The sequence below is a fragment of the Aquarana catesbeiana genome, linkage group LG04 (genome assembly GCF_042186555.1).
Source record: "Aquarana catesbeiana isolate 2022-GZ linkage group LG04, ASM4218655v1, whole genome shotgun sequence".
NCBI lineage: Eukaryota > Metazoa > Chordata > Amphibia > Anura > Ranidae > Aquarana > Aquarana catesbeiana.
In genome coordinates this window covers 682,059,666-682,086,924 of record NC_133327.1, presented here as the reverse complement: position 1 = coordinate 682,086,924, position 27,259 = coordinate 682,059,666, and the positions used below count along the sequence as shown (strand labels likewise).

At 41.3% G+C, this 27,259-nt stretch overlaps 1 protein-coding gene across 7 annotated transcripts in view; it reads left to right on the top strand.

Moving 5' to 3' along the window:
* The window catches only part of MDGA1 (MAM domain containing glycosylphosphatidylinositol anchor 1), a 435,025-nt gene that overhangs the window by 240,500 nt on the left and 167,266 nt on the right, over window positions 1-27,259 (top strand). For all 7 annotated transcript variants that reach the window (XM_073628744.1, XM_073628743.1, XM_073628742.1 and 4 more), the window contains one exon: window positions 26,688-26,957. In XM_073628744.1, the coding sequence (XP_073484845.1) occupies window positions 26,688-26,957 (270 nt within the window). The remainder of the gene's footprint in view (window positions 1-26,687; window positions 26,958-27,259) is intronic.

Here is a 27,259-nt window from a genome sequence, read left to right as displayed (position 1 = left end):
CATACTTGGAGAATTTGTTACATGAAATTCATCAGAAATGAGTGAAAGTACATTTTCTATGTATGGTGGCACAGTCGGTCTCAACTCATTTCTCTGTTCGTTTCTACAACAGAACAAGAGACAATATTGGGTTTTAAATAGAGTTGGGCCGAACACCCCTGGGTTTGGTTCACGCCAGAACTCTCGAACATCGCAAAAGTTCAGACCCCAAACCCTATTGAAGTCCCCATTTTTAAAGCTTATATGCAAGTTATTTGCCATAAAAGGGTATGGGAACCCAGGTACTGCCCTGGGGGACATGTATCAATGCAATTTTTTTGAAAAATATATAGTTTTTACAGGAGCAGTGATTTTATGATGCTTAAAGTGAAACAATAAAAATGAAAAATTAGTTTAATCATAGTGCCTGGGGGGTCCCATTAGTCTGCCTATATAGTGGCACATCTGTACCATGTATAGAACCTGCTGCAGCAAAACTGACATTTATAAAGAAATAAAAAAATACATTTAAATTGTCGCCAATACAATACCATTGCAGGTGAAACAAAAATGTTTTTAAAAATGGCCATACCAGGCCCTTTGGGATTTTAAGGGGAACCCCACGCCAAAATTTTAAAAAAAACAGCGTGAAACAAAAATTTTTTTAAGGTCGTGGGTGCCCCCCCAAAATCCATACCAGACCCTTATCCAAGCATGCAGCCCGGCAGGTCAGGAAAGGTGGGGACAAGCGGGCCCCCCCTCTTGAACCATACCAGGACCCATGCCCTCAACAAGGGGGGGTGCTTTGGAGCGGGGGGCTCTGCCCCCACCCCCAAGCACCTTGTCCCTATGTTGATGGGGACAAGGACCTCTTCTCGACAGCCCTGGGCGGTGGTTGGGGTGTACGAGCAGGGGGCTTATCTGAATCCCGGCCCCCCGCTATGTGAAAAACAATGGGGTATGTACCCCTACCCATTCACCAAAAAAGTGTCAGAAATAAATAAAGACAGGAGGCAGTTTTTGGCAATCCCTTTATAAAAAAAAAATAAAAAAACAATGCCCCCCCATGTAGATCCATCGTTAACCACGACGCCTGCTGCACCGCTGAACCCGAAAAATAAAAACCGCTCCACCCACGAGGAAGCTATTTGCCGAAAGCCTGCTCTGCTGTTTGACAGTTCTTAAATAGGTAAGGGGCGGGGCTACCTGGTGATGTGACCTGGTGGCACCGCCTCCTTGTGTCATCACCTGGGTGACGTCACAGGGGGCTGTGCCACCAGGTCACGTCACCAGGTGGCCCCACCTCTTATCTATTTAAGAACTGTCAAACGGCAGAGCAGGCTTTCGGCGGATAGCCTTCCTCGTGGGCGGAGCGTTTTTTTTTCTTTTTCCAGGTCTGGTGGGCGCTATGATTGATGGATCTACATCAGGGGACATTGTGTTTTTTTTATTTTTTAATAAAGGAATTTTCAAAAACTAATCCCTGTCTATATTTTTGACACTTGTATTATGTACCCCATACTCATTCACATAGTGGGGGAGGCAGAATCTTGGGGCCCTTGTTAAAGGGGGCTTCCAGATTTTGATAAGCCCCCTGCCCTCAGACCCCCACAACCCCAGCCCAGGGTTGTTGGGAAGAGGCCCTTGTCCCCCCCATGTTGAAGGCATGTAACCTGGTACGGTTCAGAAGGGGGTGGGGTGCTTGCTCGTCCCCCTCTTTCTTGTCCTGTCAAGCTGCATGCTCGGATAAGTGTCTGGTATGGATTTTGGGGGAACCCCGCGCCATTTTTTTATTTTGCCATTGGGTTCCCCTTAAAATCCATACCAGACCCAAAGGACCTGGTATGAATTGGAGGGGGGGCCCCCGTGCCATTTTTTTTCACTTTTTTCTTTTGCCGGCAATGTTCTTTTTTTTATTCAGCTGTCAGCAGGGAAATTCGTTAACAGCGGATGACTCATCTGTTGTTAAGGACGCAGCAGCTGGCTTCCTGGCCCGCTCCTTAATAACCCGCTAATCACTGTGCTCTGATTGAGCAAAGCTTTGTCCAATCAGGGCTTAGAATGCACTGTGCAGCGAGCAGCGCATTGTGGGGTGCTTGGCAGGCTAACACCCTGCCGAGCACCCCGCACCAAATCATTTGGTGGAGGGGGGGATTATGGTATAGGGTTGTTTTTCAGGGATTGGGCTTGGCCCCTTAGTTCCAGTGAAGGGAACTCTTAAGGCGTCAGCATACCAAGACATTTTGGACAATTTTATGCTCCCAACTTTGTGGGAACAGTTTGGGGATGGCCCCTTCCTGTTCCCACATGACTGCGCACCAGTGCACAAAGCAAGGTCCATAAAGACATGGATGAGCGAATTTAGGGTGGAGGAAGTTGACTGTCCTGACCCCAACCCGATAGAACACCTTTGGGGTGAATTAGAGCGGAGACTGTGAGCCAGGCCTTCTTGTCATACATCAGTGCCTGACCTCACAAATACACTTCTGGAAAAACGGTCAAACATTCCCATAGACACACTCCTAAACCTTGTGGACGGCTTTCCCAGAAGAGTTGAAGCTGTTATAGCTGCAAAGGGTGGGCCAACTCAATATTGAACCCTACGGGCTAAGACTGGGATGCCATTAAAGTTTATGTGCGTGTAAAGGCAGGTGTCACAATACTTTTGACAATATAGTGTATATAGAGATTTTTCTATAATAAATGATTGAGTATTTTATTTATATTTGTACTATATAGTTATCTTAGGTGGCAATCAGGCAATTAGCATTGACATGCTTTCTTGTGGACTATGTTCTAGAGATATAGGGAAAGTCATCAATTTTTTTTTTGTGTATATGCAATGCAATAAAGAATACGATGTATTTTTTTTTTTTGTATCAAAATTTTTTTTTCATGGAACAATGTATTTTATGTTACAATTTGCGTAGCGTTTATTTTTGGCACCTAAAAAAATCCCTTATCCAACTAAAGAAATGTTTTCCATTATGCTTGTTAGAATTCTTACACTCAATTTATAACGTTTGCCGATTTTTCTTTTTTTATTGCGTGCGTTAACCTCTACATTTTGTAAACTCCGTTATAAGAATTGGATTTATTTAAGTGAAATTGCAGTGATTTTCAGGACTTGTCATTTTACCTCCTGAAAGCCGAACGTTTTCAGGTTTCAGAAACTTAGGCCTACGTATCGAGCGACACTCGGTGCCTTCTTCCTCCCAGGAGACGGAGTGGAGGAAGACAAGTGAATTGAGCATATTGCTGAAGTCGATCCGTCTGTCTCAATCAATCTAATCCTCCCTCCCCCTCCTCCCCCCTCCCCCGCCTCCCTGTGCTCCATTCGGGATGAAACCGCGGAGGATCTGTAAAAAAAAAAAGTCAGAGCGTATAATGAAGTGTCTTATTAACCAGTCCCCATTAAACTGTCACTTGTACTTAGCGGCCGATCTGTGCAGCCACAGGGAAATAAAAAAATATATCCCGCATCGCTTGACAGGGGCCTATTACTCCGAGCGGCAGGTTATTGGCAGACGCAAAATACTGGAGTGCGGTGGCACGGTGCGCGGGTCACAGGTCACTCCCCGCAGGGACTGACTGCATGATTAACATGTTTTCCGACAGCTTTTATGTATTTTTTTCTCTTTCCATTGTGTCACATGAGTGATATTCTCGTAGCGAATAGGTGAGAAATCGCCGAACATGAGTTGCAGCAAATCTTTTCAGCTACCGTCATAAACAGTCAGGTTGCTAGAGGCCGGTATTCAAATCATTGCTGAGAATTTGGGTTCAAAACTTGAAAGGTATGAAAACCTGAACATTGAGCTTTTCCTATTGGCTCCCTTTCGGTCTGTTAAATATCACATTGAAAGTGTTTTCATATACAGTGTCTCACATTTTTGTAAATATTTTATTGTATCTTTTCATGTGACAACACTGAAGAAATGACACTTTGCTACAATGTAAAGTAGTGAGAGTACAGCTTGTATAACAGTGTAAATTTGCTGTCCCCTCAAAATAACTCAACACACAGCCATTAATGTCTAAACCGCTGGCAACAAAAATGAGTACACCCCTAAGTGAAAATGTCCAAATTGGGCCCAAAGTGTCAATATTTTGTGTGGCCACCATTATTTTCCAGCACTGCCTTAACCCTCTTGGGCATGGAGGTCACCAGAGCTTCACAGGTTGTCACTGGAGTCCTCTTCCCCTCCTCCATGATGACATCACGGAGCTGGTGGATGTTAGAGACCTTGCACTCCTCCACCTTCTGTTTGAGGATGTCCCACAAATGCTCAATAGGGTTTAGGTGTGGAGACATGCTTGGCCAGTCCATCACCTTTACCCTCAGCTTCTTTAGCAAGGCAGTGGTCATCTAGGAGGTGTGTTTGGGGTCGTTATCATGTTGGAATATTGCCCTGCGGCCCAGTCTCTGAAGGGGGGGATCATGCTCTGCTTCAGTATGTCACAGTACATGTTGTCATTCATGGTTCCCTCAATGAACTGTAGCTCCCCAGTGCCGGCAGCACTCATGCAGCCCCAGACCATGACACTCCCACCACCATGCTTGACTGTAGACAAGACACACTTGTCTTTGTCCTCCTCACCTGGTTGCCCCCACACACGCTTGTCACCATCTGAACCAAATAAGTTTATCTTGGTCTCATCAGACCACAGGACATGGTTCCAGTAATCCATGTCCTTAGTCTGCTTGTCTTCAGCAAACTGTTTGCGGACTTTCTTGTGCATCATCTTTAGAAGAGTCTTCCTTCTGGGATGACAGCCATGCAGATCAATTTGATGCAGTGTGCGGCGTATGGTCTGAGCACTGACAGGCTGACCCTCCACCCCTTCAACCTCTGCAGCAACGCTGGCAGCACTCATACGTCTATTTCCCAAAGACAACCTCTGGATATGACGCTGAGCACGTGACCTCAACTTCTTTGGTCGACCATGGCGAGGTCTGTTCTGAGTGGAACCTGTCCTGTTAAACCGCTGTATGGTCTTGGCCACCGTGCTGCAGCTCAGTTTCAGGGTCTTGGCAATCTTCTTATAGCCTAGGCCATCTTTATGTAGAGCAACAATTCTTTTTTTCAGATCCTCAGAGAGTTCTTTGCCATGAGGTGCCATGTTTGAACTTCCAGTGACCAGTATGAGAGAGTGAGAGCGATAACACCAAATTTAACACACCTGCTCCCCATTTACACCTGAGACCTTGTAACACTAACGAGTCACATGACACTGGGGAGGGAAAATGGCTAATTGTGCCCCATTTGGCCATTTTCACTTAGGGGTGTACTCACTTTTGTTGCCAGCAGTTTAGACATTAATGGCTGTGTGTTGAGTTATTTTGAGGGGACAGCAAATTTACACTGTTATACAAGCTGTACACTCACTACTTTACATTGTAGCAAAGTGTCATTTCTTCAGTGTTGTCACATGAAAAGATAGAAGAAAATATTTACAAAAATGTGAGGGGTGTACTCACTTTTGTGAGATACTGTATCTGTTCGATGTGTGCAAAAAAAAAAAAAAAAATTCCTGCTGATCCTGCCAGAAATCTTGTGGGCTTAGAGGGGAAGAAAAAGAACCACTGCTCCAGGTACATATATCAATCCTAAATGGAACCTCTCTCAGAGTGCCAGCCCTGGCCCGCCTTCCGTGGTAAACTTGAAGAAAAAAAAGGGCTGCACATACAGAGGTACTGATTGCCTTTGATTAAAACGATTGCTTGAAACGCGTCTACGTGACTTTATGTTGGTGTCTTTGGTGTTACCACGGTGATCAATAAAAAGGCAATCGATACTTCTGGATGTGCAGCCGTTTCTTTTTTTTCTTCAGGCTTAGAGGGCAACTCCACTTTCATGGGGGAAAAAAAAAAAATCTAACGTGTACAATTGGGACACAAGACAAATTGTAATTGAATGTTATTAAAAATGAAAAAAATTTCCTTTTCGATCTGCAGCCGCTGTCATTTTCTATAAATGTGATATGGCTACATGGAGTTGTTCTGTACACAGAGTGGGTCCTGACCACTCCCCAGAAACATCATTTCCTGCTTGTGTGATTGGCTCACCAATTTTCCCAGAAGTCTGCACTAAGATACAAGTCAGATTTCAGGCATCCCCTGCAACAAAAATGTCATTTTTGGTGAGATATTTCCTATAGGAACACGTCTAAAGGGATGCAGACCCAGCAGATTTCCTCATTTGTGCCCTGCAGCTGCCACAGCTGACTGATAATTATGAAACCCCTCCCATTAGACTCGCTAAGCCCAGAGGCACAGACAAACACACATGGATTTCTTTAGAATAACAACAGGTAGGAATCTGCAACAAAGGTTGTTATAATCCTTGCAATGTACAGAGATCACCCAGAGGGGAATGTTTATTTCTCAGCAAAAGTGGAGTTACGCTTTAACCCCTTGCTACCCTGCCCATAGTCAAATGACGTCTGCAGGAGGGACCTCCCATCCTGGGCGGGCGTCATATGACGTCCTCGGCTTCCCGGCCGTCTAGGGGGCGCGCGAGTGCCGCCGCGTCACTCGGGAGCCGGTGTGTGTGCCCGGCGACCGCGATGTCCGCCGGGCACCAGCAATTGCCGGTCACTGAGCAGGGACGTGGATCCGTTTGTGTGTAAACACGCAGATCCACATCCTGTCAGGGTAGAGGAGACTGATCGTGTGTTCCCAGTACAGAGGAACACCGATCGTTCTCCTCCCCTTGTGAGCCCCCTCCCCCTACAGTTAGAATCACTCCCTAGGGAACACATTTAACCCCTTGATCGTCCCCCTAGTGTTAACCCCTTCCCTGCCAGTGACATTTATTCAGTAATCAGGGCATTTTTATAGCACTGATAGCTGTATAAATGTGAATGGTCCCAAAATAGTGTCAAAATTGTCCGATGTGTCCGCCACAATGTCACAGTCATGATAAAAATCACAGAATGCCACCATTATTAGTAAAAAAAAAAAAACAATAATAAAAATTGCCATAAATCTATCCCCTATTTTGTACACGCTATAACTTTTGCGCAAACCAATCAATATACGCTTATTGCGTTTTTTTGTTTTTTTTACCAAAAATATGTAGAAGAATACATATTGGCCTAAGATGAGGAAATTTTTAATTTTTTTTTAAATTGGGATATTTATTATAGCAAAAAGTTAAAAATACTGTGTTTTTTTCAAACTTGTCACTCTTTCTTTTGTTTATAGCGTAAGATATAAAAACCGCAGAGGTGATCAAATACCACCAAAAGAAAGCTCTATTTATGGGAAAAAACTTATAAAAATTTCATTAGGGTGCAGTGTTGCTTGACCGCACAATTGTCGTTCAAAGTGCGACTATGCTGAAAACTGAAAATTGGCCTGGGCAGGAAGGGGGTGAAAATGCCCGGTGTTGAAGTGGTTAACAATTCCTGTGCTTTTCACCTGTGCTGATTTCTAATAATAATAATAATAATAATAATAATAATTATTATTATTATTATTATTATTGTTATTATTATTATTGTTATTATTATTATTTGATATTATTATTATTATTATTATTATTAATATTTTATTTTTGTGTTTTTTTAAACCAATAGATGAATTGAATTGGTGTGGTTTATTATTTTTAGAATTTTTATACTTCCAATATTATTGGCTGTTGGGTATTTGATTTTAAATATGACCCCTAGAAGGGTTTTATTATATCTGTTCGATATGTGAAAAAAAAATACTTGTTGATCCTGTCAGAAATCTTTTTGGCTTATAAGTTCTTGTGCTCCCTGCCTGTGTTGATTTCTTATTATTGTATTATTATTATTATTATTATTATTAATATTATAACAATAACATATTATTATTGTTTATTTTTATTATTATTATTATTGGGTTTTTTTTAACCAATTGAGGAATTGAATTGGTGTGGTTTACTATTCATATTGAGTAATCATGTTCTCCCTTTTGTTTGGGGTCTTTGTATATTGATTATCTATGCAATGCTACCTGAAATTCATTTTTTTGCTATTGGGTATTCGATTTTAAATTTGACCCCTAGAAGTGTTTTATTATATCTGTTCGATATGTGCAAGAAAAATACCTTCTGATTCTGCCAAAAATCTTGTGGGCTTATAAATTCCTGTGTTCTCCACCTGTGCTGATTCCTTATTAAATTATGAATATTATTATCAATAATAATAATAATAATAATAATAATAATAACTTATTATTTGTAGTATGTATTTTTATTTACTTTTATTACTATTATTTTATTATTAGTGGGGTTTTTTTTACCAAATTGATTTGTTGAATTGCGGTTTGTTATTCATATTTATTAGGCTCTCCACCTGTGCTGATTTCTTATTATTTTCTTATTATTATTATTATTAATAATAATAATAGTAATAATAACGTCTTCTTCCTATTATTATTATTTATTTATTTATATTTATTGTTATTATTATTTTATTATTATTGCTTTTTACCCAATTGATTAATTAAATTGTGGTTTATTATTCATGTTTATTATTCATGTTCTCACATTTGTGTTTTTTTTGTATATTTATTATCTATTCAATGCTACCTGAAATTAGTTTTTTATACTTCCAATACTATTGACTATTGGGTATCTGGTTTTAGATATGACCCCAGGGAGTGGATATTGCATTGATAAAGGATTGATATAGAGATGTCCTTATGTTTTTTCAAGCCCTGATGAACGGGGCACCCTTGGACCCCCAAAACACGTTGGTTACTTTTTGGATCTTCTCCCTGACTTTTATTGGAATATGAACCTCTTAGCAGTGGTGTGGCACTTCGTGTTCTCATGTTTGTCTGAGGTTTTTGTATATTGATCATCTATTCAAAGCCTGAAATTAATTTCTATACTTCCAATACTATTGGCTATTGGGTATTTAGTTTTAAATTAGACCCCTAAAAGTATTTTATTATATCTGTTGCGAAATAAAATACCTTCTGATTCTGCCAGAAATCTTGTGGGCTTATAAATTCCAGTGCTCTCCACCTGTGCTGATGTCTTATAATAATAATAATAATAATAATAATAACTTATTAATATTTATTTTTATTATTATTATTATTTTTTATTATTTTTTGTATTTTTTTTTTTTTTTTACTTAATTGATGAAATTAATTGGTGTGGTTTATTATTTGTTTATTATTCATGTTCTCATGTTTGTCTGAGGTTTTTGTATATTGATTATCTATTCAATGCTACCTGAAATTAATTTTATACTTCCAATACTATTAGATGTTAGATATTTGGTTTTAAATATGACCCCTAGGAAGGGATATTGTATTGATATAGGATTGCTATGGAGATGTCCTTATGTTTTTTTTTTTTTTTTTATAAGGCTGATAAAGGGGGCACGTTTGGACCCACAAAATCCGTTGGTTACTTTTTGGATTGTGTCCATGACTTTTATTTGATTAAAGTTACATCTGGACCTCTTTCCAGTGGTGTGACGCTTCATTTTCTATTGTTGTGCTGATTTCTTATCAGTTACATTGTTTGCAGCCTTCTGCCAGTTGTTACTTGTGACTGCTGCTCAGGTCTCTGCTTTACACACCTGACCCCATTAGTGGACTTTATAGCTGGGCCAGAACCACGTTTTTTTTTGGAAGAAAAACAGTTTCACAAATTAAAAAAAAAACAAAAAAAAAGTTAGCCCAATTTTTTTGTATAATGTGAAAGATGATGTTACGCGAGTAAATAGCTGAAATGTAAAAAAGAAAAAAAAAAAAGCCTGCAATTATCGGTTGTTAGGGGCAGGGCCGCCAGATCCTTAACAACTGATGTCAACAGGGGAACCCCACGGAGTCAACTGAAGTGTAAACAAAGTCCCAGCAACTGGAGCTGTCAAACAAAAAAAAAGAAAAAAGCAGCTGGGCAGTGTTTATCAACAACATTGCTCAGCCACTGAAACAGAAAGATAAAAAGAAACATTGTTTGTTTTTGTATCTTTCTGTTTATTCATCTACAGATCAAAGGGATGAATTTCAGTCTGCAGATGGAGTCAGTTTAACCTCTTGCTGACCAGCCTCCATCATTATACTGCGGCAGGTTGACACGGCTGCTGCAACCGCCGTAGGTGTACCTTGGCCACTTTAAGAGCCATAGGGGCACGCACGCACACACGCACGCACACCCGCGGCACGACGCCGGAGCCGATGCATGCGGCCGACGGCCGCGATGTTGGCCGGCGACCCGTGATCGCTCCTCAGAAAGCCAGAATGGGGATCTGTCAATGTAAACAGACAGTTTTGGGGAAGTAGAGAGAGGTCTGCTGTTCCTAGTTATCAGGAACAGCGACCTTTCTCTACTCCCAGTCAGTCCCCCCCCCCAACAGTTAGAAACACCTCCCTAGGGAACACTTAACCCCTTGATCGCCCCCCTAGTGTTAACACCTTCCCTGGCAGTGACATTTATACAGTAATCAGTGGCTATTTTTAGCTCTGATAAATGTCAGTAATGGTCCCAAAAAAGTGTCAGAGTGTCCGATCTATCCACTGCAATGTCGCAGTCCCACTAAAAATCGCAAATTACCACCATTACTAGTAAAAAAAAAAAGTTATAATAAAAATGCCATAAATATATCCCCTATTTTGTAGACGCTATAACTTTTGCGCAAACCAATCAGTATACGCTTATTGCGATTTTTTTTACCAAAAATATGTAGAAGAATACATATTGGCCTAAACTGATGAAGACATTTTTTTTTTGTTACTGGTTTTTTTTTTTTGGATATTTATTATAGCAAAAAAGTAAAAAATTGTGTTTTTTTTTTTTTTTAATTGTTGCTCTTTTTTTTTTTTTAACGCAAAAAACAAAACTGCAGAGGTAATCAAATACCATCAAAAGAAAGCTCTATTTGTGGGGAAAAAAGGACATAAATTTTGTTTTGTGTACAACATCGCACGACCGCGCAATTGTCAGTTAAAGTCATGCAGTGCTGTATCGCAAAAAATGGCCTGGTCAGGAAGTGTGTAAATCCTTTTGGGGGCTGAAGGGGTTAAAGCAAGTAAATTTTTATTTTATTTTATTTTATTTTTTTTTAATAAATGTTCCCATTGACACATTTCACCAAAAAATTAATTAAAAAATGTATTTCATTTGGAAATAACTTTTTAATGCTTTGTACCATTGCTGACAGCTGAAATATAAACAAAAGAGTTGCCGGCAGGTATCAGTATTTGGTATTGGCGAGTAAAAAAGAAAAGTGCTCGTACTAAAAAAAAAATGGTATCGGTGCATCGCTATAGGTAACAAACTGTTTTTTGTGGATATTTTGTGAGGGATCAATTTTTTACAATCAAGCTGCAAGTTTCAATCAGATATTTGCAGGAAAGTGTTTTGCAGCTTTGCACCCATGTGATTTGTTAGGTTGGTTCAATCAAACCTGGATGAAAATCAATCACAAAGATTAAAAAAAAAATTGAAGCTTATGCAATTACATTGTAGCAATCACTTAGAAATTACCAAATTGATGATAATTTCTGCTGTACCCAATTGCACTTTGATCATTCAAGTTGGGCTGAAAAATCAATAGGGGGCTGTTGGGGACAAGCAGTCGCAAATATTAAAAATCAAAGTGTTGTATCTATTGATGTGTGGTCAGTGTAAGGTGAATCAAAAAATTCATAAATTGATAATACTGATTATATGGACACCAGATATTTTATAAAATAAATTTTTTTGTATTATTTTTATATTATTATACAGGATTTATATAGCACCAACAGTTTACTTCGTGATTTACAATATAAAGGGAGACAGTACATATACAATGCAATTCAATACAACAGGGTTCAGAGGGCTCTGCTTTTTTGGCTTACAATCCAAAAGGGGGGACAAGTGATATAAGAGATAAAAACTGGATGAGCTGATAGAGAAATATAAGTTAAAGTAGAAGTCCAGTCAGAACTAGGGGTGAGCTGAACACCCCCCGCTTCGGTTTGCAGCAGAACATGCGAACACCGTTAAAGTCTATGGGACTCGAAAGTGAAAAATCAAAAGTGCTAATTTTAAGGGTTAATATGCAAGTTATTGTCATAAAAAGTGTTTGGGGACCCGGGTCCTGCCCCAGGGGATATGTATCAATGAGAAAAAAAGTTTTAAAAACAGCCGTTTTTTCGGGAGCAGTGATTTTAATGATGCTTAAAGTGAAACAATAAAAGTGAAATATTCCTTTAAATTTCGTACCTGGGGGTTGTCTATAGTATGCCTGTAAAGTGGCGCATTTTTCCCGCATTTAGAACAGTCCCTGCACAAAATGACATTTCTAAAGGGAAAAAAAGTCATTTAAAAGTACTTGCGGCTATAATGAATTGTTGGGTCTTGGCAATACAGATAAAAGTCATTGAAAAAGCGGCATGGGATCCCCCCCAGTCTATTACCAGGCCCTTTGGGTCTGGTATGAATAATAAGGGGAACCCCGAACCTGAGATGTGAATGCAGCCTAAGCCCTCTACTAACTGCCCCGTGAAGGAAAGATGCTTATACTTAGCTAATCTAAGGGCAGTCAGGTCACGTGATCGGACCCCAGCTCCAGGTTCAGGGGAGAGGAGGGACAGCGGACAATGGATGCCCCATAGTAAGCTTATGGGTGATGTTCTTGCCCAGGCTCTGCCAGTGCTCTCTTCTCTCCTCAGACACCAACCCCTGAGGAGATCACATAACCAGACTGTGAAGCCTTTGGATTAGGTAAGTGTAAGCATCTTTCCTTTACTAGGTAGTTAGTATAGGACTTTAGGACTTCCAATGGTGATGGGAGCTGGTTTAGGATTAATTAGGTTTTGACTGGACTTCCACCTCAGGTTGTTGGGTGGAGACAGGATAGGCTTCACTGCAGGGTCTTCAGGGATCGTCTAAAGATGGACAGAGTAGGAAATAGCCTGACAGATTGGGGTAGGGAGTTACAGAGGAAGGAAGAGGCTCTGGAGAAGTTCCGTAGGTGAGCATGGAAGGAGAGGTAACAAGAAAGCTAGCGAGCAGGAGGTCTTGGGAGGACGGTTTGGGTGATATTTAGAGACTAGGTCAGTCATATAGCTTGGGGCAGAGTTGTGCATGGCTTTGTACGTTGTTGTTAGTATTTTGGATTTTGGGCAATCGGAAGCCAGTGAAGGGATTGGCAGAGAAGGGAGGCAGACACAGGGTGGTTGGTAAGGTGGATGAGTCTGGCGGCAGCATTCATGAAAGACTGAAGGGGGGATAGCCTGTGTATAGGTAGCTCAACGAGGAGGGAGTTAAAATAGTCGAGGCGAGAGATAACCAGGGAGTAAATTAGAAGTTTGGTGGTGTCATTGGGTAAGAAAGGGAGCATTTTGGGAGCCATACAAAGGTGAAGGTGGCAAGGTTTGGACAACGATTGGAGGTGGGAGGGACTAATAGCTGTGCCAGGGCTTCCATTAGAAATCATGGAGCCCGATACAGTCTAGCTGACAGGGCCCCCCCTTCCTAGTGTTACCTCAGGCAATGCACATCCATTGCAAGGTGCATTTGGAGCGCCATGCATAATGAATGGAACTGCACCACACCAACTCATGTAACATGCACTTCTGCAATGCCATGATCCTAAATATACATTAAGCCCAGGTCAGTCAATTAGGCAGTGGAGAGCCAATCAGGGTGAGGCCTGGAGGTGCAAATGAGAGATGTCATAGCTGCTTCAAACCTAAACCCAGTCCCAACCTGCTGATCCAATAGGGCCTTTGCCCAGTACGGGAGGGTTGGCTGCACCCCCCTATCGGCAGCCTTGAGCTGCGCTATTGATATTGGTGAAAAGATTGGGGAGGAGACACAAAGGGAGGAAATATTTTGAGCTCAGTTTTTGAAAGATTAAGTTTTAGAAACTGATGTGACGTCCATACTGATATGTCAGCTAGTAAATTAGGATGCTCTGTATGGGAAAAATACATTTCCTGCACCCAATGGTCAGTGTGGATACGAGTGAAGGGGTAAAACTCTGGCTTTGTAGCTGAAGATTAGGGATGTGAGGGGCAACGTTTTCTCTGAGCCTAAATTCAAACTGAACTTTGGCTGTTTGGATGCTTGAAGGCCGGACTTTTTACCCATTCGCTGAAAGTCAGACTTCATATACAGAAGAGTTATTTCTACCACTGCTTTCTTTGACAGCTTTCTGTCAATAGTTGCTAACGAAGCAGCAAGTGCTGGCGCCAGGTCTGTCCTTAGCAACCAGGGACCTTACCCAGCCCCATTCATTTACTAGCTGGCCATATAATCAAAGGGGTGGGGATAGCTCTGAAATCATTTTCCAAAATTGGCCACATGGCCATATTTGAGCAATGATATCACCTGGAATGATGTGGGCAGTCATTGGGATTGGTCGCATCCATCGGTCGGCAGGATTATTTCCTTTCGCTGGGCATTGGCTGTCGTTCATCATGATTGACGTAGATCTGCATCGACATGATTGATGGGGGATGTACATCGTGGGATATTTTTAGGGTTTTTATTATTTTTTTCATAAAGTCCTTGGCTATACAGGTGTCTCTATTTACACTTTTTTTGGAGGATGAGAAAGGGTATTATGTACCCCTTATCCATTCACATGGGGGAGCAGTATCTGATAAGCCCCTATTTCCCACAAACTCCCACAAACGCTGGACCAGGGTTGCGGGGAAGAGGCCTTGTCCTCATCAAGGTAGGGACAAAATGCTTTTGCAGGGATGTCCCCCCTGGCAAAGTACCCCCCCCATGCTGGGGGCATATGGCCTGGTATAAACTGGTATGTTCAGGAGTGGGGAGTAGGGAGCATGCTCATTCCCCCTCTTTCCTGGCCTGCCAAGGTCTGGTATGGACTTTTGAGGGAGACCACACACTTTTTTAACTTTATTTTTGGCGTTGGGTTCCTCCTTAAAATCCATACCAGACCTGAAGGGTCTAATTTCGGCTAAGCAGAGAAAATGGGAAAATATTACATATATTTTTCAGGCAGCAATACTAGCAGAACTTAAAATATATCTATTGATTTTCATTAATACATTTATTACTGAGCTATTTTTTAACATTTGCCTGAGGTTCTGCTTTAAATGAGTTATCCTGTGGAGCAGACGGCCTCACCTCCGATATTCTGTATGCAGACAGAGTTTTTCTTGCCAGGATGTGATGTTCTCTTGCGGATGAACACATATAAAGATGATCCCTGCCTGTGCTGTATGCCTGGCAAACACTGAATTACAACCAAGTTCTCTCTTTCTAATTGAAACTCAGACACCCAGAGGCATCGGCGGCTCACGGAGCAGCGGAGGGAAAGCAGATGTGGTCCTGTGTGCAGATGGGTTCATTCTTGGCACTCCATCCCTTGCATAAACCAAATTGTCATTAGTCTGATTATATCCGATCCAGGCAACCGACTTCCCTGGAGACAAAGTTCTTAAAGAGGTTTTTTCACAGAATAGATAAGATGATAGATAGATAGATAGATAGATAGATAGATAGATAGATAGATAGATAGATAGATAGATAGATAGATAGATAGATAGATAGATAGATAGAGATGTATATATTTCCTGTGAGGTCAGGGAAGACCGTGTCTACCATTGCTCTATATGGCATTTTAAAGATGATCAATAAAGTGGATGCCATTTTTAAGTATGCAGCCCTTTGGATCCTTGTGTTTGTTCAACCAGACTCAAAGGGATTGCGTTACCATGCTTTGCTGTATATGGCGTTTTAGAGATTATCCAAGGCTTTTTTTTTCAGCGGGAATGTGTGGGGAATGCTGGGGGATCGATTGTCACTGGAGGGATCATTTGTTGCTGGGAAGGTCTATCTTTGCTGGTGGGAGATCTATTTTTGCTGGGGGGGATCTTATGTAGCTAGAGAGCCAATTATTGGTGGGAGGGACATACTGTAGAGGGAGGGGTCTATTGTTGCTGGCTGCCAGTAGTACATCTACTGTATCATTACTGAAGGGGGTTTATTGTTGCTGGTGAGATCTATTGTTGCCGGGGGATCTATTGTTGCTGATGGAGGATCCTATTGTTACTGGTGAGGATCGTATGTTGCTAGGGGGTCAATTGTTGCTGAGAGGGATCTACTGTTGAGGGAATGGTCTGTTGATGCTGGCTGCTGGGAGATCTGCTGTATTGTTATATGGGGGTTCTATTGTTGCTGGAGGGGATCTATTAATGCTGGGGGGGATTTATTGTTGCTGGGGGAACTATTGTTGCTAGGGGTTCTATTGTAGTTAGGGAGATCTATTGGTGCTGGCTGCACAGGATCATGCTCGGAAGTGGGCAGGGGATGGAGACAAGGGGGAGACTTGGAAGAGGGGGGCACTTGCACCTATTCTATGAGAAAAAAAAGCCCTGAGATTATCAATAAAGAGGATGCGGTTTTCAAGTGTGCAGCCGTTTGGACTTGTATTTATTCCACACGGCAGCTTGCACCTAAATATACTGGAGGTAAAAGGGACTGTGTGGAGGACCCACCTAGAGCAGCAGCATACACATTGAGTCTAGAGTGAATCTTATTATTCTATTGTGCAAATTTCTACAGCTAATAAGCCAGTTATTGTAAAACAAATGCCATAGGAAGTCAGGCACTGCCATGGGGACAAGTACCAATGCCAAAATTAAAAAAAGATAAACAAAATACCTTTTGTAGAAGGAGGGCTGGATAGTCCTTCCCCATAATTACTGGCTCTTGTGACTCAGCTGACCTGGGGCAAAGGCTATGCACTGCATTATAAGTTGTTCCTCATTTTTGGCAGCGAACCTGCAAATTTTTCAGCCAAAGTGCTAACTTTACGAGTCTTGGGGATTTGCTTTGAACCCGTGGTAGGGGTAAACCTGAATCTGCCTACACCTCTATAATGCAGTGGTTTCCAAACTGTGACCCGTGGGCCAGATGCGGCCCTTTGTTTGCCTTTGTCTGGCCCTTGGGACACTATTCCATCCACTAACACCAAAAATGAGGCATATCTCCTGTTCCTAATATAAACAGTGGGGCACTATCCCCCCCCCCCCATTGACACCAACAATGGGGCACAATTCCTTCCATTGACACCAGTGATGAGGCTAAATTTCTTCCATTGACACCATTGATGGGGAACTTTTCCTCCCATTGACCCCAACAACGGGGCACTATTCTTCCAAATGACACCAACAATGGCCACTGGCCCTAGTCAGGCCCCCCTCAAGTCTGAAGGACAGTAAACTGGCCCTTTGTTTAGAAAGTTTGGAGATTCCTGCTATAATGAAATATAATCTTTAGACATCAAAAGTCTTTCAATTGCAGATTTCTCTATGATCCATTAGGGATGATTGAGAGCTTTCACTTTTCCAAAATGTTTCCAATTTAGCAAAATTTCTCCTTTTAGGTGAAATGTATTGGAGTCAACAAGAAGGCGAAGTTAAGGAGGTTTTTGGCGCTTTTAGGGTTACTATGGGCTTTAAAGTATTCCTGAGGGTTGAAAAAGCTTCTTTCCCCTATCCTGGGCCTGTTCTTGTGCCAAAAAAATGCCCCCTCATTAGCCTCATTATTTAAGTATTTTTTCTGAAAAAGAAAAGCAGGTAGTGGAAAAAAAGTAAAATTAAAAAAATGTAGACGCAACTATATAGTTGTCAACTACAAAAATAAAGTGAAAAAACAAATGCAAAAAAAAAATAGAAAATACTTTTGCCAAGCAGCTCAAGGAACCAAATTAAGATTCTTTTAATACCCATTTTAAGCTGTCGTTGACCATTTAGGTATCTAAGAAAGCCTATTTTAACCCTTTTTAGTCTGCACAACCAGTAGGGTGTCAAGGGCACATCTTCTAAATGTGTATTTCTTAATAAAACGTCTTTCTTTCCCGTATCAGAAAGCTGGAGGTTTGTGAGGTTACCTTCGGCTTGGAGATCAGGACAAAGTCTTGAACAGAATCTTTGACATTTTGCGGAGTGGAGGGTGTAACATTTGGTAGATTGTGTTCTTGTGTATTGTGACTGGCTGGTTGTTATACTGTGATGGACACTTTAATATCAGATCTTGTTATTTTATGAAGCTGGTAAGTGGATTCCGAGATAGATGTTAGTGGTCCATTACCAGCCTTACAAAGGTGTTGCATTAGGGGTTGATGGCCGGTTGGGCAAAAGGAGAGTGGCGTAACCTACTTTCAAGGACTCTGTGTACGATTAAAAAACACTACTCTACAGAAACACTCAACAGATACATATCTTTCTTTAGTGGCTTCCATATTGCAAATAACCCTAAGAAGAGAGAATAAAAAGCCCCAACCACATCAGAGAGACTGTAATGGAAGAGACATTCAGGAGTCATAGAAAAGAGGGACTATAAGACAGAACATGGAGAAAATCACATTATTCGCACCAGATACACGTACAATTTCCTACAGTTTTTTCTGGTCCCATAATTTATTTTATTTATTTTTTTTTTCAATCTCTTTTTATTATTTTCCAAAAACATTTAATACAAATACATATACATATACATTCCTCGCTTTATAAAATAGTGCTCAATGTCTTTAACAAAGAGCATTGATCTCTCAAAGTGATTTCTATATTCTGACTATATATCAATACATTATTCTTTTATCATACAAATAACTCATTGCAATGTCTCTCTTCCATTCATCACATACATTTAAAATATAACACTACGGGGGAAAAAAAAAAAATTAAAAAGAAAACCTCCCCCCATTGGGGTGGTACGTTCACTTTCATAAATATCGTATAAAAACTGCCGATGACCTAAACTCTTCCCATTGTTGCCATACTTTTGAAATTTGGTTACACCGGTCCCATAATTTTGATGAAAGTTGCCCAATTTCTTGAAAGTATTTCCCATTTTGGGGCAAAATTGAGAATTTCTGGTACCGAAACTTTGCCAAAATCTGCCAGATTTCAGCAAAATATTTACAATTTTGGGTCAAAATCAGGAATTTATGGTACCAAAATTTTGCCAAAATTTGCCAGGTTTCATCAAAATTTTCACCAGTTTGGTGCAATACAGTGGAGTAGATTTGGAAGGCAAGAATAGCAAATAGAAAAGGGGGATTTTTGGGACTTTGGATAAGGCACCAAAATGTGCCTCCATCCCTGGTACTTTTATGTAACAAAAGAAAAGGAAGAGTGGGACTTTAAATGAAGTTGCTGAGAATGTGGAGGTAGATTAAAACAGATGCAAATGTAATTGATCAAGAACATTATATGAAACATGGCAATATTAAGAACCACATGAAAAATGGTATAATAATTCATAGCTGGTCCACCCACACGTAACATACAGGTGTGGCATGGATGGAAAATTACATAGGTATGATAATTCTTAAAACAATTAATTTTTTTTCATTGCATAGGATGAATTCATATATATATATATATATATATATATATATATATATATATATATATATATCATATGAGCACTAGCAGCAAGAATACGAGTGGATACGACAATAGGACCATAATTAATACCTCAGAATCAAAAATTGATAGTCTATTACAGACAGGGATCATCATCATGACTGTCCATTACATACATGGGTCAGCATCACATATGCTCGACGCGTTTTGTGTAAAAACACTCTTCAGGGGTGGATGCTCAATGGTATCTATGAAGTATAAAGAGGTAGTAACATTAGTCTGGTTTTAAATGATAATATGAAGGAAAGGCAAAATAGCCCATCCTAAGTACTTACAAAGGGTCCAACGCGGTAGAATGCTGCGACCATGCAACCAGGGTACCTGAAATAGTCTTTCCCGGGAGCTGAGGTATTTAGAGCCGTGTGCAGCAGGGCGCATACAACCAATTCCCCCCGATGACCCAAGACACAAGTTGCTGGTACATGTGAGAAACCATGGCGACCCCGTGAAGGCTACCTGGGGTGATCTGAAAAAAAGGGCACTGTATGTGAGTGAAGAGGTAAGTATATATACGTATATATATCATATATACACGCATATTTAGGGAATGTGAGAATGAGGAGTGAGTGTATAGACTGTGAACCATAGCCCAAATGGCGTGGGAAATTGTGAAGGATAAAAAACACAAAGGGGCAAAAGAAAGAAGCCCGAATATTCAAATTTTGTTACATACATTTACTAGGGATGGAGGCACACCACATATGTGCCTCATCTAAAGTCCCAAAAATCCCCCTTTTCTATAGAATACCACACATATCCCTAAGGAGAGATATTAAAAATCCCCAACGACTTCTTAACAACATAATGGAAGAGATGCTCAGGAGCAACGGAAAGGAGGGATTAGAAGACAGATCATGAGGAAAATCACATTATTAGCACCGGATACCTGTACATTCTCCTACAGGCCTGTTTAACACCACAATCCGAGACAACCTTCAATTCCTGCAGCCCCCCAGAAAAAGAGATTATTACAACTTGAGATAAGCATTAGCTTCATATTTTTTACCAGAAAGAGAAAAGCAAACAGTTGAAAAAAATGTATATGCAACCGTACAAACAAGGGAAAAAAAATAACAAATGTGAAAAATAATAACTTTTGCCTAAGCAGCTCAATTAACTAAAATTAAGATTTATGTAATATCCATTTTTTTGCTGTTGTTGACCATTTAGGTATCTAAAAAAGCTCTGTCCTCCATGTGTTAACCCCTTTTTGTTCTGCATGACCAGTGGAACCCGTATTCTAAATATTTATATTTCTAAAAAAAAAATGCTCTTTATTTCCCATCTCAGAAAATCCGAGGTATGGGAGGTCATCTCTGGGTTGGAGAGCAGGACAAAGTCTCAAGTGGAATCTTTGTCATTTTGCAGAGCCAAGAGTATAATTTTTGGTAGATTGTGTTCTTGTGTATTGGGCCTGGCTGGTTATTACACTATAATAAGCACTTTAATAACAAATCTTGTTTTTTTTATAAATCTGGTAAGTGGATCCAAGATTGATGTTAGCGGCCCATCATCGGCCTCACAGAGGTGTCACATTAGAGGCTGATGGCTGGTTGGGCAAAAGGAGAGCGGCGTAACATGCTTTCAAGAGCTCTGTGTACAGTATAAAAACACTACTCAACAGAATCACACAACAGATAGATAGATATCTTTCATAAGTGGCTTCAATTTCGCAAATAACCCTAGGAAGAGAGAATAAAAGCCCCAGTCACCTCAGAGAGACCATAATGGAAGAGACACTCAGAAGTAATGGAAAGAAGGAATTACAGAGCATGTGAAAAAATCACATCATTAGCACCAGATTATTATTTATTATTATTATACACGATTTATATAGCGCCAATAGTTTACGCAGCGCTTTACAATATAGAGGGGGGACAGCACAATTACAGTACAGTTCAATACAGAAGGGACAGGAGGGCCCGGCTCGTAGAGCTTACATTCTAAAGGGAATGCCCCCCCCCCCCCCCCGAAGACAATTGTAGTGACTAGGGGAAAACAAAATCAAGAATTTATGGTACAAAATTCTGTCCAAATTTGGCAGGTTTTGTAAAAATTTTCACCATTTTGATGCAATGCAGTGGAGTAAATGGGAAAGGCAAGCATTTGGCAAATGGCCCTAAGGAGAGAGGATAAAAGGTAAACAACTCAAAGATGGAAGACACACTCAGTAGTAATGGAAAGAAGGACTACAAGATAGAGCATGAGGAAAATCATACTAATAGCACCCGATACATGTACATTCTCCTACAGGTCTTCTGCCGACCTATATAGGTACTGGATCAAAAAAACCTGCAATCTCTGCACCCTGGGGAAAAGAGATTGTTGTGACTAGAATTAAGCAAAATCGCAAATTTCATTTTACTAAAATATTATCAAACTTTCGGTGGTTTATCAAAATGTTTGCCATTTTGGTGCAATACAGTGGGATAATGGGGAAGCCAGGGACATTGCAAATATAACCCTAAGGAGAGAGAGTGAGGAGCCTCAAACCACCTTGAAGAGACCATAACTGAAGGGGCACTCAACAGTAATAGAAAGGAGAGACTACAAGAAAGAAATGTCACATTATTAACATAAGATGCACATATATTATCCTCAGGGCTGGTGCAAGGAATTTTTAGACTCTAGACGAAACCTCATTTTGCTGCTCCGCCCCTGACCCCACCCCCTTTTCTCTGCCCATGTATACCCCACTTTTTAATAAAGCGCCCATCAAATGCAGCCCACCAGCACCCGTCAAATGCAGCCTACCAGCGCCCATCTAATTCAGCCTACCAGTGCCTATCAAATGCAGCCTACCAGTGCCCATCAAATGCAGCCCACCAGCACCCATCAAATGCAGCCTACCAGCGCCCATCTAATGCAGCCTACTAGCGCCCATCTAATGCAGCCTACCAGCGCCATCAAATGCAGCCCACCAGCACCCATCAAATGCAGCCTACCAGCACCCATCAAATGCAGCCTACCAGCGCCCATCAAATGCAGTCCACCAGCACCCATCAAATGCAGCCTACCAGCGCCCATCTAATGCAGCCTACCAGCGCCCATCTAATGCAGCCTACCAGCGCCCATCAAATGCAGCCCACCAGCACCCATCAAATGCAGCCTACCAGTGCCCATCAAATGCAGCCTACCAGCGCCCATCAAATGCAGCCTACCAGCGCCCATCAAATGCAGCCCACCAGCATCCATCAAATGCAGCCTACCAGCGCCCATCTAATGCAGCCTACCAGCGCCCATCTAATGCAGCCTACCAGTGCCCATCAAATGCAGCCCACCAGCACCCATCAAATGCAGCCTACCAGTGCCCATCAAATGCAGCCTACCAGCGCCCATCTAATGCAGCCTACCAGCGCCCATCAAATGCAGCCTACCAGCGCCCATCAAATGCAGCCTACCAGCGCCCATCAAATGCAGCCCACCAGCATCCATCAAATGCAGCCTACCAGCGCCCATCTAATGCAGCCTACCAGCGCCCATCTAATGCAGCCTACCAGCGCCCATCTAATGCAGCCTACCAGCGCCCATCTAATGCAGCCTACCAGCGCCCATCAAATGCAGCCTACCAGCGCCCATCAATGCAGCCTACCAGCGCACATCAATGAACGTTTGCTTGCTTCCATTCATTCCATAGTTTGCATGACCAGTGGTGTGTCAAGGACACGTCTTCTAAATATTTATTTCTAAAAGAAAAGTCCTCCTTTCCCTTCTTAGGAAGTTGGAGGTATGTGAGGTCATCTCCGGGCTGAAGGGTAGGACAAAGTCTTCAGTAGAATATTTGACATTTTGCAGAACAGAGAAGTGTAATGTTTGGTAGATTGTGTTCTTGAGTATTGTGACTGGCTGGTTAATACACCATGATGGACACTTTAATAACAGATCTTGTTATTTTATAAATCTGGAAAGTGGAACTGAGATTAATGTTAGCGGTCTATTACCGGCCTCACAGAGGTGTCACATTAGAGGCTGATGGATGGTTGGGCAAAAGAAGAGCGACATAACTTACGTTCTTTTTTTTTTTTTTTTTATAAACAATTTTTTTTAGGATGGTCAGAAGCAAGAACTACTTTCAAGAGCTTCTTTTCTTTTCTTTCAACATAAACACACAACAGATAGATATCTTTCGAAAGTGGCTTCCATATCTCAAATAACCTTATGAATAGAGAATAAAAAGCCCCAACCACCTCAGAGAGACCGTAACGAAAGAGATACAATTGGAAAAGAGGGACAGAATGTGCAGAAAATCACATTGTTAGCACCAGATACACTTATATTCTCCTGCAGGTCCTCTTCTAACTTATATAGATATTGGATCTTTACTGTTCAAAACCATAAACTGAGTTTTAAATGAAAATGGTCAGATTTCATAAAAAATTGTAACATTTTGGTGCAAAACAGTGGGGCAAATGGGGAAGCTCTAAGAAGAGAGAATAAATAGCCCCAACCACTTCGAAGAGATCATAATGGAATCATTAATAGCACCGGATACACATACATCCTTCCATGACGGTACACATTCCACCTACCGTGACGCATTTCACCACTGCTGGCTTTCTCACAAGGATAGGGAACGTCATCCCTGTGGAGGATGGAGACATTATTGTATGCAGCTTCATCTTCTGACAAATTAAATATAGCAAGAAGAGCTAAGTTTTGAAGTGCAACTGAGTTTGCCACAAAACCCCATGACACCAAGGGGCATTTCAATCTAAGTACTTAAACTTTTCTATATTATTTTCCTTTGCTTTCTTCCTCCACCTTTTCTCTCCAACTCTCCCATTTTATTTTCCCGACTTGACCCCCAGGATCTTGAGCCATTTCACTGTGAATTTTTCTTCTAATTATCACTTAGCAGAATTATTGTCAACATATCTGGTCGCAGGCTGGAGTGCTGAGAGCGCTCCCCTTTCAGCTCAGAGGGCAGAGCACCCCTGAGAGTGGTAACTGGAGATGCTAAGCCCATAGAAGCACGGGTTGCCAGCTGCGTTAGGCTGAAGTGCCGAGGAGATGTTCACCGGATGATGGCCAGATAAGTAAGATGCACTGCAGGGCAGGAGTCCCTCAGAAGTACCAGGCAATACTTGGCAGTCAGAATAGTCAGGAGCAGGGTCAGGAGCCAGGCCAGTAGTCATGCACGGAAGTTCAGCCAGGAGCAGAAGCAAGAAGTGGAATCAAGAACAAGCTTGGGTCATACACAGGAAATCAGGCAGGAGTGGAGTCAGGCGAGAAGGCCAAGGTCATACATGGGCAGTGAGGCAAAGCAGAGTCAGTAGAGCAAGCCAGGAGTCATAGCCAGGGTTGGAGACAAGACGGGTCAAAGGGAATCTGGGTCACAAACAGGGAATCCAATAATAGCATAAGCTGGAGCACAGGAACATATGGGGGGGCTAACAATCATCCAACAACATCTGGATCAGACTGCTGACTTTAAATAGGCCACTGAGCTCCAGGATCTGTCACGCATTGCGTGCGTCATGGCGTACACGCGTGTGAGATTGCGCACCAATGTTTACAGCCGTTAGTGGCCGCACCCATTCGCACTAGACATGTGCAGAACGAAAACATTTGTTTCGTTTCGATTCATCATTTATTTATTTACATAAATTTCGCTTAGTTAAATTTGTTTCATTTGTTTAATTTGTTTTCAGAATTTGTTTTGTTTATTCGTTTTTAAATCGATTCAAATTTTTCTGTGTATGGCCGGCTTAATAGCAAGTGGATGATAATGGGGTGTTTGGATGGTGCTCTGAGGCAGAATGATCAGACATTGACTTTTCCCCCTCTCGATTACATAGTATCTCTGGAAAGTTGGGGAGGGGGTGAATGACATGTACCAATGCAAAAGCAATTTTTAAAAAGACCATACAGTGGGGAGAGGGTCTTTTAATTCAGCTTTGAGGACAACGATGAAAATATATGAATACCTGTGTAACAATTTAATGCTACATTTTGTGCACCCCAGAACAAAAAGGCCCCACCAACATAAAATATAAAAAAAGAAAAGAGAACTACAAAATTCCATCCCTGAAACAAAAGCATTCTATTCAATTAAAAAAAATAAAGACTAAAAAAATCTGTTAAACCTAAAATAAAGTTAGGTTAAAAGAGTTAAAAAAAGGTTAAAAAAGATAAGGCAGCAAAAGGGTTGGCTGCCCCAGGAGCTAGCAATCAGAATTAAAGTACAATTGCCTGACTGTCCCTGTGCAGTTTGTAAGCTCTCCCTACCCATCCCCTACAGCAGCTTCCAATGAACCAATACTATGGAGGAGATTTACTAAAACTGGAGCATGCTAATTCTAGTGCAGCTCTCAGCTTCCAGGTTTTGATGTCAAAGCATAATTGAACACTCTTAAGTTAGTAGCTGATTGGCTACCATGCACAGCTGCACCAGATTCTGAGTGCTCCAGTTTTAGTAAATCTGCCCCTTAAAGCTGCTCCGTGCCCCCCATTTTAAAGTGAAGGAGTAGACTTGAACCAAAGCCCCCATATTGGTCCTTATAAGCCTGCTGGTCATAGTTGGAAAGCCATTCAGTGCATTGTGGTTTAAAACGATTCTCCTGGGTGGATCTGCACATAAATTTGCCAGGACTGCGAATCTTGAACCCTCAGGATATGCCTAAAACCCATGGTAGCGACAATCCTGAACCTCATCCCTAAGTGACTATGTGTGTGTTATTTTTGGGGTTTTGAATAGCCTTTGGTCAGGACCTCTGAGGACATTTGTTACCGCCTGTGTCCACATTGGGGAGATTTCCCCTTGCTTCCCATGTGGTCACCAAGGTAGAAAGAAACAAAGAAAACAAATATAAAGGTCACAAAGTTTCCAACTCTTTCCCATCCCATCCCAAAACGTCATTGGACTTCTATAACGCTCACTAAATTTGCCCACAAGCAAGCTACTAAAAAAAATATATTATTATACCATATAAAAACACTTCGGACAAATAAAATAAAGCATCATTTTATCATTTGCATTAAACCTAAAGAACTAAACATTTGATGACAGATATTTTTTTTTAGTAGATATTATATTATTACTTTGCATTATCTCGTAGCTCTCGCTTATTTATGTGTATTTAAAACTGAATTATATTTGGATTATCTGCAGTTCTTAATTCTGTGAAATAACCACAATGCTCATAGTAGCTAGAGATCATGTGACCTCTTTCCTTGGCTTTAGTCTTCTATACATCATTTTATCATTTTGATGAAACCGAAAGAGGTAAACATTTAATAAAGGACAGTTCATGTTCTAATAGAGTTTTACATTGTTACTTAGTTTTGTCTGATGTTACTCCATGTTCTCTTCTAGCTCCGCCCAACTTGAAGTTGTCGGTGAACGAGACGCTGGTGGTGAATCCAGGGGACAACGTCACTATGCAGTGTTCTGTCACCGGGGGCGAACCTACGCCCAAAGCCACCTGGTCACACTCCCCTAATCCCATGCCTCCCAACAGCGTCAGCAAAGGGGGGAGCCTGACCATCTGGAACATACGGCCCAAGGATTCCGGCTACTACAACTGTACGGCCATCAACAATGTGGGCAACCCGGCCAAGAAGATGGTCAACGTCCTAGTGAGATGTATGTCCTGTATCAGGCCAGTAAACCTTAGTGATCCCGTATATATTTCACACTGCCATGATGAATGTGATGAATGCGTATAAATGTGCGGCTCATTGCTGTCTGGGGAGCTTTGACTGACTTATTTCCTCCTGCCTAACACTATCCATATTTATTCCAAACCACACCTATCCTGTGCTGCACGTGGTGGTGGGTCCAACATTAACATTCCAACCTAGAGGTACCTTCAGGGTTGCCCCCACTTACATTTATTGGCTGCAGGATGATCACTAGGGATGAACAAAATAGAGTTTTAATTTTCC